Source organism: Canis lupus, chromosome 9 (genome assembly GCF_011100685.1).
Source record: "Canis lupus familiaris isolate Mischka breed German Shepherd chromosome 9, alternate assembly UU_Cfam_GSD_1.0, whole genome shotgun sequence".
Taxonomy (NCBI): Eukaryota; Metazoa; Chordata; class Mammalia; order Carnivora; family Canidae; genus Canis; species Canis lupus.
Window position 1 is genome coordinate 48715094 of NC_049230.1, and position 11932 is coordinate 48727025.

The 11932-nt window shown below is 54.7% G+C and overlaps 1 protein-coding gene across 1 annotated transcript; it reads left to right on the plus strand.

Annotated features, from left to right (window-relative positions):
- The first annotated feature begins 7883 nt into the window (after nt 1-7883).
- Nucleotides 7884-11292, plus strand: EDF1 (endothelial differentiation related factor 1). Its single transcript, XM_038548715.1, has 5 exons — nt 7884-8071; nt 9364-9415; nt 9755-9915; nt 10196-10289; nt 10874-11292. Exons 1-5 carry the CDS (start codon nt 7994-7996, stop codon nt 10933-10935), a joined length of 447 nt encoding a protein of 148 aa, XP_038404643.1. The 5' UTR covers nt 7884-7993; the 3' UTR covers nt 10936-11292.
- The last annotated feature ends 640 nt before the right edge of the window (nt 11293-11932 follow it).

Sequence of the window (11932 nt, forward strand, 5' to 3'; positions counted from 1 at the left end):
GGTAGGGAGGGGGAAGCCTGCCCAGCAGCGGGGCCCAAGCTGAAGTTCACTCATGGTGAAGAAGCAGGAAGGTGTCCAACGTGTGCGGGACACAGCGTCCCTGTCAGCAGAGGCAGATGACTGTTGCCAGGCCCGTTCGTACCTCCGCAGACTCGGAAAGATATACTGAAAGTAATGAGTGTTGAGGAGGGGAGACAAGGGGACATGTTCACTCCACACCCCCGCCTGATGACGTTACTATAGCCTGAAAAACATTCGTGTTGTGAGCAGCAGGAGCTCTGGAAAACAGAAAAGTACCATAAAGAAAGCAAAGAGCGCCCCAAATCCCCCCACTCAGGACAGGAGCAAACTTCGCAGATTCCCTACTCCTCAACCACCTCCCTTCAGCCAGCCTCACTACACAATCAAACATGCCCAGGCTGGGGCGCCTAGAGGGTGCAGTTGGTACAGCTTGCATCTCTCAATCTCAGGGTTTGGGGTTTGAGACCCACATTGGACATAGAGGTTATCTACAAAAACAAAAACAAAAAAATGCTCAGGCTGCCCTAGCCATCCCTAGCCTCTGCTCACCAGGCAGGGTTGGCCCTTCAGCCTTTGCACCAGCCAGGCTCTCACCTGGACCAGCCTCCCACCTCTCCCAGGTACTTGGTGTCAGGTTTAATTCCATCGGTAGTGAAATGGAATAGAGAGGCGAGGCAAAAGTTGATCGAAACAGGCTTTTAGGGATCCCTGGGTGGCGCAGCGGTTTGGCGTCTGCCTTTGGCCCAGGGCGCGATCCGGGAGATCCAGGATCGAATCCCACGTCGGGCTCCCAGTGCATGGAGCCTGCTTCTCCCTCTGCCTGTGTCTCTGCCTCTCTCTCTCTCTCTGTGTGACTATCATAAAAAAAAAGAAAAGAGGAGAAAAGAAACAGGCTTTTAATAGGATGCGCTCTCTGGCGAGGTTCCACGGCCCACAGGGGAGGGAGAGAGCGGGGAAGTCATGGGCTGGGGAAGTCCTGACCAGGCAAACGGCAGGGGGGATCTATAAAGAGTTTTGGGGGGAAGATGGGGTTGGGGCGGCAAGGCAGGGTTATTGGGAGGTTGCTGGCCTGGGGTCGGCTGTTTTGAGGTCCCCAGTCTCGCCAGCCCCAAACTTGGCACCTGCCTGGGCCCTCTGCAGGCCTTAAGGTCTCCAGATGAAGATGAGTCTCTCTCCTGGTGGCCTTGGGTTTGACAGGGTTCCCCCTTCCCTCACCCCATGTGACTCTAATCATTTTGTGAGTTTGTCTCCTCCCTCAGATGCGGGTCTGTGGAGGTCAGTGGTCCCTTTGGCCTCATTCAGGGTTCGGTTCCTGGTTGGATAGATGAAGGCATGATCGGGTAACTAATAGGCGGACAGAGCTGAGGTCCCCAGGGCCTCCTAGGAGCCAGACCCCACTGCTCTCCTCAAGGCCCTCCTCACCCCCTCCCACTCAGCACAGCAGCGGGTCTGCCTCGCCGCCTGCCGGCCTCAGCAGGAACTGCCACCCACCCAGGCCGGGGAGGCACCGCAACCCGCTCTCCGCAGGAACTTTGCTCTGGTGGCCTCACTGGGAGCCTGCAAACTGGGGGTGGCTTTGCTCACATTCGACCCGCCAAGTTGATCACCTGGCCTAGGTCTGCCCTCCCTCCCCCCCATGTCTGGGAGGCTCCAAGTGCCCCACCCCCAGGGTCCTTCCTCTTCCCTGCCAGGCAGGCACTCCCTAGCCCACCACTGCTGCCCTCTGCAACGGGGCTCCCACCTGTTTGGCTTTAACCCTGGTCCAGTACGCCAGTATTCTTCAACCCAACTGGGACTCGGACCCTGGTCCAACCTCCTGTCCACTGTCCCTCCCTGCTTCCCCAGACCCCAGGCCACACAGTCAGCCCTCACCCTCTCTGGCCAGCTGGCCTCCCTTCTCTCCCAGTGACCAGCCACCGATGCCTGGCCCCCTGCTTGATCTCCGTGCTCCTGATTCTTAAGCTGAGTGGAGCTGATGGGAGTTGCTCCTCAATGCCAAGTCCAGCTGCCCATGCTCCCTCCCAGGGTGACAGCCCTGCCTTCTCCCCTCCAGCATGTACGGCTAGATGGACAGGTCCTTTACTATCCTCCTCTGCCACCGCACGAGGTACATTCAGGGACGACAGTGGCCAGAAAGCAAGCAGTAAAAATGTTCTTTGGCTGAACTTTGTGTACACATCATGTCAGTAAAACAAAAACAAAGACAAAAGAGTGGGTTGCCTGGGTGGCTCAGCAGTTGAGCGTCTGCCTTTAGCTCAGGGCATGATCCTGGAGTACCAGGGTTGAGTCCCACATCAGGCTTCCTGCATGGAGTCTGCTTCTTCCTTGGTATGTGTCTCTGCCTCTCTCTCTCTCTCCATGTCTCTCATGAATAAATAATTTTTTAAAAGAGGGAAAAATGAAGGATTAAAACTTTGTATCTTTTCAAAAAAACAAAGGAATACTTACGCCAACATATACGAGGTTTTTTTAGATTTTTTTATTCATGAGAGACAGAGAAAGAGGCAGAGACACAGGTAGAGGGAGAAACAGGCTCCATGCAGGGAGCCCAACGTGGGACTCAATCCTGGGTCTCAAGGATCACACCTTGGACTGAAGGCGGCGCTAAACCGCTGAGCCACCTGGGCTGCCCAACATATATGTTTTTAACAGTAATGAACAATATCATAGCCCAGTCTCTGTGTTTAAGGCTCAACGTCTGCAAATTTGATAGTGATTTTGTCAATATTTTTCTCCCAGCCCAGCCATATTTGCTCACCTATTTTGCTATCGTTGGTCAAAAAACACTTTATTAACCTTCACTTTGGTAATTTACTTTCCCTTGAAGCCACAGATTTGGGAGAACTTTATGCAGGATCCATTTGGTAGGGAGTCCTAAAAATTCCACTTCATGCTACATTCTAGAAATTCTATTCCGTTCATGTCTTTGTGTGACCAAAGCCAATCCTCATGGCTTTCAGACATCCCTGCAATTGGAAAGTAACTCAAGCCCTCACTGCAGCAATGTGGTCTGTTTTGCTACTAAAACACAGGGGAGGGACGCCCAGGTGGCTCAGCAGCTGAGAGTCTGCCTTCACCTCAGAACATGATCCCGGGATCCTGGGATCGAGTTCCACATCGGGTTCCCTGCGTGGAGCCTGCTTCTCCCTCTGTCTGTGTCTCTGCCTCTCTCTGTGTCTCTCATGAATAACTAAAATCTGAAAAAAGAAAGAAAAGAAAGAAACCAATGAACTTTTAGCTAATTTTGTTACATGAAATCTACCTCTTGGTTTGGGTTGCAGAATGAGGTGGAGTCATCAGGAGCACGGTGCACTGGCACTGGGCAAACCCAGAAGCCCACACGTCTGAGTAGGCTGGGCTGCAAGGAGATCCGTGTAAGGACAGCTGGGCCCTGAGTCCCCTCCCCAGCCAGCACAGGCAGGTGACACCCCGTTCCTCACTGGCAGGCAGTGGATGATAAGTGCACGGGCTCTCAAGCCTCAGGGATGCTGGGCTCCCCTTTGAGGATGGCAGTGAGGCTAAGCAGGAGACAGTGGGTCAGCAGAATGTTGCTCTGTGGGACCCTCAGAAGAAACTACCCTGCCCTTGCCTGATCCCCCAGACCAGGAGCCCGCCCTGGAAGATCCTACCATGCACATGAGGCTCCTAGCTGTGGCTGTGCAGGATGACAGGTAGCCAAGGGGCATTGGAGGCCTGAGAGAAAGACGCCAGAACTGATGGGGGGTGGGGGAGCAGGTGCCAGAAGAAAATATGAATAGACCTGAAATTCGGAGAAGAGATCAGACTCTGTGAAACAGGATGCTACAAGGGGGGCATGTGGATTATAACAGGGAGCACTTAGAAATTCTAGATGTGCTGTCAAGTAAAAAAAAAAAAGAGGTCAGGGATCCCTGGGTGGCGCAGCGGTTTAGCGCCTGCCTTTGGCCCGGGGCGTGATCCTGGGTACCCGGGATCGAGTCCCACATTGGGCTCCCGGTGCATGGAGCCTGCTTCTCCTTCTGCCTGTGTCTCTGCCTCTCTCTCTCTCTGTGTGTGTGACTATCATAAATAAATAAAATAAAAAGTCAGCAAAACAGCCATAAATTGAGAAAACCTCCCAAAAATAGAACGGAAAGAAAAAGAATTCAATCATTCATTCATTTTTGAGAGAATCTGAAGCAGGCTCCATCTCATGACCCAAGCCAAAATCAGAAGTCGGTCACTTCACTAACTGAGCCACCCAGGCACCCCTGGAGAAGAATTTTATTTATTTTTATTTTTTTTAAAGATTTTTAAAAATTTATGATAGACATAGAGAGAGAGAGAGAGGCAGAGACACAGGCAGAGAAAGAAGCAGGCTCCATGCCGGGAGCCCGACGCAGGACTCAATCCTGGGACTCCAGGATCGCGCCCTGGGCCAAAGGCAGGCGCCAAACTGCTGAGCCACCCAAGGATCTCCTGGAGAGGAATTTTTAAATAGAAACAAGAACATTAGAGACTCAATGATGGGCTTGATCTATCATCTTAGTGACGGGGGTTCCTGAGACTGAAAGCAGAGAAGAGAGGGGAAGAAGTTATCAAAGAAATAGTGCAAGAACGTGGATGGAACTGGAGGGTATTATGCTGAGTGAAGTAAGTCAGTCGGAGAAGGACAAACATTATATGTTCTCATTCATTTGGGGAATATAAATAATAGTGAAAGGGAATATAAGGGAAGGGAGAAGAAATGTGTGGGAAATATCAGAAAGGGAGACAGAACGTAAAGACTGCTAACTCTGGGAAACGAACTAGGGGTGGTAGAAGGGGAGGAGGGCGGGGGGTGGGAGTGAATGGGTGACGGGCACTGGGGGTTATTCTGTATGTTAGTAAATGGAACACCAATAAAAAATAAATTAAAAAAAAAAGAAAATATCCCCAAGTTCAAGGGTGCTATTTTCTAAACCTAGAGGGCCCGACATGCTGACCAAATGGTTGGGGTGGAAAATCATGAAATTCTACCCTTATTCTGAAGAGCTAACAGGGGAAGCAGCCCATGTCCATGGATGGATGGACGCACAGCACGTGGGTATGGACACATGATGGAATAGTATTCACCCAAAAAAGGAGGGGAGTTCTGACACCTGCTGTAAGACATGAGCTTTGAGGATGCCGCTGAGAGAGCCAGTCACCTATGTGCAAATACTGTAGGATTCCACTCCTAGGTGGTCCCTGGAGGAGCTGAGATCACAGGAAGGAGGATGGCCAAGGGCTTGGGGGGTGTGCAGAAAGGGATGTTAGTGATTAAGAGAGACAGGGTGTCAATTCTACAAAATAAAGTCATGGAGATGGCGGATGGCAATGGTTTCACACCAGCACAAGTGTACTTTTTAAAAGATTTTATTTATTAGAGCATGCATACGTGAGAGAGGGAGAAGGAGAAGCAGACTCCCCACTGAACAGGGAGCCCAATGCGGGACTCGATCCCAGGACCTTGGGATCACGACCTGAGCCGAAGGCAGATGCTTCACCGACGGAGCCACCCAGGCACCCCAGTACGAGTGTATTTAATAGTACTTAACTGTACACTCAAAAATGGTTAAGACAGTAATCTTAAGTGTGTTTTACCACAATTAAAAAAAATGTTTTAGAGGCAGAAGGGCTCACACAATGGCTGGACAGCCAGGAGGTAGAATCACAGGAATTGTGATTCTACCAATGTGTGAGGAATCCTTCCTTCATGATAGCGCAGACTCACTCATTCATTAGGTTTTACTAGACAATTTATAGTTGATAACCTTTGATGTCAGTTTTTCGTTAGGGATACAACATTTGAACTTTATCTTAGAAATACAGAAATTGCTGGGTATTTTGTTTCCCAGAAGGCTTTTAGAATTGTTTATTCTCTCCTCTGGATATGAAGGTAGATGGGTGCCACTGGTGGACTTACTGTAAACAATGCAGGCAAAGGACCATTAAGGTGAGTGGTATGGCACCTCTGGAAGGACTATGGGCTGCTCACCAGGCCTCCTAGAGTTGGTTCTGTGACACCTGCTGTGGCTCCACACCCAAGGCTACTCGGCCCTGGACAGCACTCAGAGTAGGGGGAGGGTGTGCCCCAATGAGGGTCAGTGTTCGTGGAGCTACAGACACCTGCTTCACCTGTGTTCCGGTAGGAGTGCCACAAGGACAAGGAGCTCTCTGTGGCCTCAGGCCTGGACTCCTGTCCAAGGCTAGATGGGACTGACTACGGCAGACACCGTGTTGGCGGACGGCACTGAAGTCTCAATAACCGTCCTCTGGGTCTGAGCCAACCAGGGCAGTTGCAACACCATGATGCAGCTGATGTAACTTCTGTTGCCAGCATCCCAGCAGTGGGTTCACCTGGCCAAATGTTGGTGAACTTCGTGGATTTTAACCACAATTGGTTGGGACCACTGCCTCTTTTCAGGTGGGCTTCATCACTCTTTCTGGGACCCGCTGGGGTGAACACAGGCGTTTTTGGGACCTTGCTAAGGCAACCTTGAGTTGGGATGCACTTAGCTAGGGTTTATGGGATATTCTCATGATGTTCAGTCTTGCCAGCCTTTCCTGGGGCAGGTGGGTCTTCTTTGGCTGCCAATCAGTCACCTGCAGAGCATTAACTTGTGGAAGTGAAGAAACAATTCGTAGTATGAACCAGAAATGAGTCTGCAAATTGGGAGCAGGGGGCTTGGTTCTCCCCAAGAGCTGGATAAAAGTTGTCTCCTTTGATAAATGTATTTCATAACAAAGTATAAACAATTGAATATGCCACATGCTTTTTTCTTTTTAGATGGAGATTGCATTTATCAGAATTCCTGGTGTTTTTTTTTTTTTTAAGATTTTATTTACTTATTCATAGAGAGAGGCAGAGACACAGGCAGAGGGAGAAGCAGGCATCATACAGAGAGCCTGATGTGGGACTCCATCCAGGGTCTCCAGGATCACGCCCCGGGCTGCAGGCGGCGCTAAACCGCTGCGCCACCGGGGCTGCCCAATTCCTGGGTTTGTGAAGCATAAATCTGTAGGAACATCTATGCAAAACCCCAAGTGTTACCCAAACCAACGTCAATTCCAACAATCAGATACAAATTCTATCAAATGCCCTAGGGAAATGTCTGAATAGCCCTTCTGTTTTTTTCATGAAACAATTCTGCAAAGTCATGATATGGCAGTCAAAGAGAATACAGCCAAAAACAATGTAAGGAAAAGCATGGAAGAGATGCACTTGTTAATTTATACAAATGTTATTTTTTCCCAAATTTTGTGATGCTTGTGGCGTTTGTCCGTTTTTAAAGATACTTTTTTTTCTCGTTTTATCTATTACCATGAGAGAACGGCAAAATATTACAGTATTGTAAAATCAAGCACGTTTTTAATGTTATGCAAACGACACACGTTATACAAGAATATTAACTTTTATGACTACCTTATTATCCTTTTACACTTTTTTCTTAAAGAGCCCTCCCCAAACTGTCCATGCTTGAGGCGCCCCAAACCCGCATTCACCTCGCCCCCTACGTTTTTGCAGCAGCAAGTGAGCTCGGCTGCGGAGGAGACGCACTTCAGATGGTGGTGCTAGGACCCCACCAGCTCCCGTACAGGGACCCAGCGCGCGACCGGGTGCCCGAGAATGCGGACCCGGCTCCGGTCCCCGAGCACGCAGCGCCCCCGCTCCCGGGGCTCCGTTCTCCCCGCCACCGCCTGCGCCCCGGCTCCCCAGCGGGGTTCCCCCCTCCGCGCCCCCTCCGCGCACGGCCGCGACGTCTCCCGCCCCACGTCGCGCACCGCCCGCCGTTCGCTTGGACGAGCCGAGCGCGGATTGGCTCAGAGGCGCGGGAAGTGCCCGCCCCCCTCCGGCCGCCGGCCAATGGGGAGGCAGGGCCGGGTCGGCGGCCGGCGCCGGAAGCGGCCGAGCGACGAGGGGACGTCGCGCCGCCGGGTCTCGAGCAGCTGCCGCGGAACCGCGGGACGGACCCGGACTTGCCCGCCCGCCATGGCCGAGAGCGACTGGGACACGGTGACGGTGCTGCGCAAGAAGGGCCCCACTGCCGCCCAGGCGAAGTCCAAGCAGGTGCGGCGCCGTGCGGGCCTCGGGGCTCCGGGGCGGCCGGTGGGCCGGGGACGCGGGGCGGGGCCGGGGCGAGGCCGCGGACTGGGGGCGGGGGGGTCCGGGGGCCCGAGGGGCGGAGGGGCGGGAGGACCAGCCCGAAACCAGGGATGGGAGACGGGAGACGGGAGACCTGGGCGAGGGAGATGGCCGGGCGGGGACGGTGTGCGAACGGGAGAGGGTGGGGGAGCGGAGCGGGCCGGCGGCGGAGGCCGGGGCTGGAGAGAGGAGGACCGGGGCAAGACCGCGGCCGCGGACTGGCTGCGCGGGGCTGGGTGTGCAGGAGCCTCGCAGTGTTTGGGGCCAGTGATATAGGCCTGGGAGGGAGGCCCGGGTGAGGCCCCAGGTCACGGAGGTTGGGAATGGGCGCAGGGTGGGCTTGTGGCCAGTGACAGCGGGGTGGAGCAGGGGACCAGGGGAGGTTGAAGGGGAGGACTGGTGGGCAGGGACTGGGGGACTAGGGAGCAGGGGGCAGTCCAGGCGCCCCGAGGTCCGAAGCTGGTTGGGGAATGGCTCTGAAACCTGCTTCTGGCTGTCTGCAGTCTGTCCCCAGGCCCAGGTGCCTAGAGACCCAGGGCATAGGTGGACTCTGCTTCTGGGTGTCGGGAGCGTAGGGGACGTGCCCTGAAAGGGATAGAAGGTCTCTAGCTTGGCTGGTCCACCTGTGATCATGTATGAGACCAATGTGGAGGGCCTACCCTGCCTGTCAGGTTTGAGCCAGAACTAGTGACCTGACCTGCCTGGAGCTGGTCTGAGGCCTGCAGGATCTGAGCTAAAGTCCCTGTCCTTTTTTCCAGTGGAAACTTAATAGTCAGGAGCTAGGAGTCCCGTGAACGCGGGTAGAAAGCATCTCTGAACACAGCAGCCGTGGCGCAGCCCCGGTCACCACTCTAAGGCTAGAGTCCTCAGGAATACATCTTACTAGCATTTGGCAGGTGGAGGTCAAAGGGTATGGGTCTGGTTGACGGTGTTTGGGGGGTGATGCTAGGATGGACTGGCCCAGGGAGGCTGTGGCAGGCCGGCGCAGGCATTCCTTACTGTTGATGCAGGAGCAGGGCTGTGGTCAGCGTGGGTTCTCAGCAGCGAGAAGTGGGCTGAGTTTTCCTTGTTGGCACCTTATGGACAGGCACCTGGGTACCTGACGGCAGAGGGTTTTTGTGAACTGAGCTTGGGTTTTAAGACCGGCCTCGTTTCTCAGTGCTGGACAAGCCCTGCCAGATCTGAGTTTGACCAAACACTGTGTCCACGTTTTCTAGGCCATCTTAGCAGCTCAGAGACGAGGAGAAGATGTGGAGACTTCCAAGAAATGTAAGTACCGGTGCTCCCTCATGGAGGGAGGGGTGTGCTGCTGGGGTTCTCCCTGCGACAGGCATTAGTGCACCCGCCATGCACCAGGGGTGTTGAGGCGGCTGCCGCAGCTGGAACCAGGCTGGGACCTTAGAGGAGCAGCGTGCTAGGTGTAGTCAGCAAGCAAGGGAGCAGGAGGTGCCCTGTGCTCCCAGCTTCTGAGCTTCCCTGTGTTCTCGTCACCTGGTTTCCCACGTCACCGTGGCACAGAGTGCCTGTGGGGCCTGCTTCCTGTTCTGAATTGGCTTTTTTTGGGTTTGTTGCAAACCACATGCTATGATCTTGCCTCGTGCGGTCCAGGGGCTGCTGGCCAGAACAAACAGCATTCAATCACCAAGAACACGGCCAAGCTGGACCGGGAGACTGAGGAGCTGCATCATGACCGTGTGACTCTGGAGGTGGGCAAGGTGATCCAGCAGGGTCGGCAGAGCAAGGGGCTGACCCAGAAGGATTTGGCAACGGTGAGCGTGGTGGGCCCCATCCTCCCAGGCTGCAGGCGGGCGGGGGTTGCAGCACAGCTTGGGGACTCCTGCTTGCTCTGGGATTCCCTGGGGAAGCCACATCAGATTAGCCGTAACTTCCTGTTGAGTGTACATAGACCCCAGATCCTCTGCGGGCACACCCAGGAAGGCCCTTGGCCCCGGTGTTGTCCTGGGAGGGGAGCCTGGGGCGACTCCCTCGGCTGTGTGCTAGTCTTGTGGCGCCTTCCCGAATTACCATCCACAAAATACGTACCTTTAGAAAATCAACGAAAAGCCGCAGGTCATCGCGGACTATGAGAGCGGACGGGCCATTCCTAATAACCAGGTTCTGGGCAAAATCGAGAGAGCCATCGGTGAGTGTCCTCGGGTCCTTCATCGGGTCTCTGCTGCTGCCCGACCAGGTGCAGAGCAGCTAAAGCACAGGAGGGCCTCTGAGGCTGCAGGATTCTGCAGAGCCTTAGGGAGCTCAGGAGTATCATTCACAATCCCTCCCCCCCGCCAGTTTCACATTTTCTCTGTCCCCTTTTTTTGGCTGGCCAGTGCTCTCCACGCCCATGGACAGAAGGCTCAGAGGCCATCCTGTTCAGGCCCTGGTGTCCTCCCCTCGGGTATTGGGCTCCCCCCTGGTGTCGGTGTGGCACCAGTACGTGGGGCTCCCAGAGCACTCAAGTCTGGTTCTGGGGGTGACAGCTCCCCTCTGCCCTGGAAGGTCAGTGGGTGCAAGGACAGTGGGCTGAGGCTGGCCAGGACTGGTGTGGTCCACAGCTCCCTCCTCTGCCCACCGCTCCTTCCTATGGAGGAAGGGGCTAGTGCTCAGAGGGCAGTGTGGGCACTACTGCCTCCTCAAGGTGGAGGGGTGGGGGCACCGTGGCACTGCCCTGCCTCTTGGGTCCTGGAGTGGCCACCGTGGCGGTGAGCAGGCCAATGGCTCTTTCAGGCCTCAAGCTGCGGGGGAAGGATATCGGGAAGCCGATTGAGAAGGGGCCAAGGGCGAAATGAACACAAAGCCTCGAAATCAGTGCATTCCGGCTGATGTCGCCTGGCTGGTTGCCCTTGACCACCAGCGCCAGTGCGGGTCTCTTGACGTGGCCGCGCGGAACGCGGGGCGCCAGCCCTGCCCAGGAACCCCCTTACCCATACCTGCTGTCAAACAAACAAAACCTTGTATAGCATTGCTTCTCCTGAAATTTTTTCCTCTCCATCTCCAGTGTCTGCCCAGACGGGGTGGCTCCCCGGGGACCTCTGAGTGGGACTACCTCAGGTTGGTGGGGCTGTGGGATGGGGCAACCTGATCGGGAGAGAAGACCCGTCTCCGGTCCGGCTTTTAGAGAAGCCAATAAACATTTGTTGCCCTTCCTTCTGGTGGAGTCATTGCTGTCCAGGGCGGTCGGCTGTGCCCCCCACGTGCCTCTCTGGCCCAGTGAAGGGAAGTCGTGATGTGCCATGGGGTGAGGGGTGCCTGAGTGAGCCTGAAGGTCAGTGTGCAGCACTGCTTCCTTGTTGCTGTCTGCGGGGCTGCTCATGGGCGTTGGCCTCGGCACCAGACCCATGCCCTCCCCTGGTATGGAGTCAGTTGGCGGGGTGGCAAAGCAGGGGAGCCTTCCTGCAGGCAGGAGGGGAGCCCCTGGCTGTGAGAGTGTGAACGTCTCCTCTTTCCCCAGATGGCCGTGCCCAGGGGACCCTCCCTGGGTCAGAAAAATATATTTCCGGTTTATTAAGGAAGGAATGTGGGCATGCCAGGGGCCATGACGCCTCAGGCAGGGAGTTGCCTTTATCCTCTGAGCCCATGAGGCCAGGAGGGCAGGAACCTCCACTTAGCCTACCCTTGAGCTGCTTGGCATCAGCTGTGCCTCAAAGCTGTGACCTCAGCTTTAGGCATCATTTTGGGGAGCACTTGGACTCCATGGGACAGTGGATACCCTGAAACACAGGATGTTTACCATGGAACCTTTATGTGGAACCGTGGATACAGCGGGACAACCCCCCTGTCCCCCCA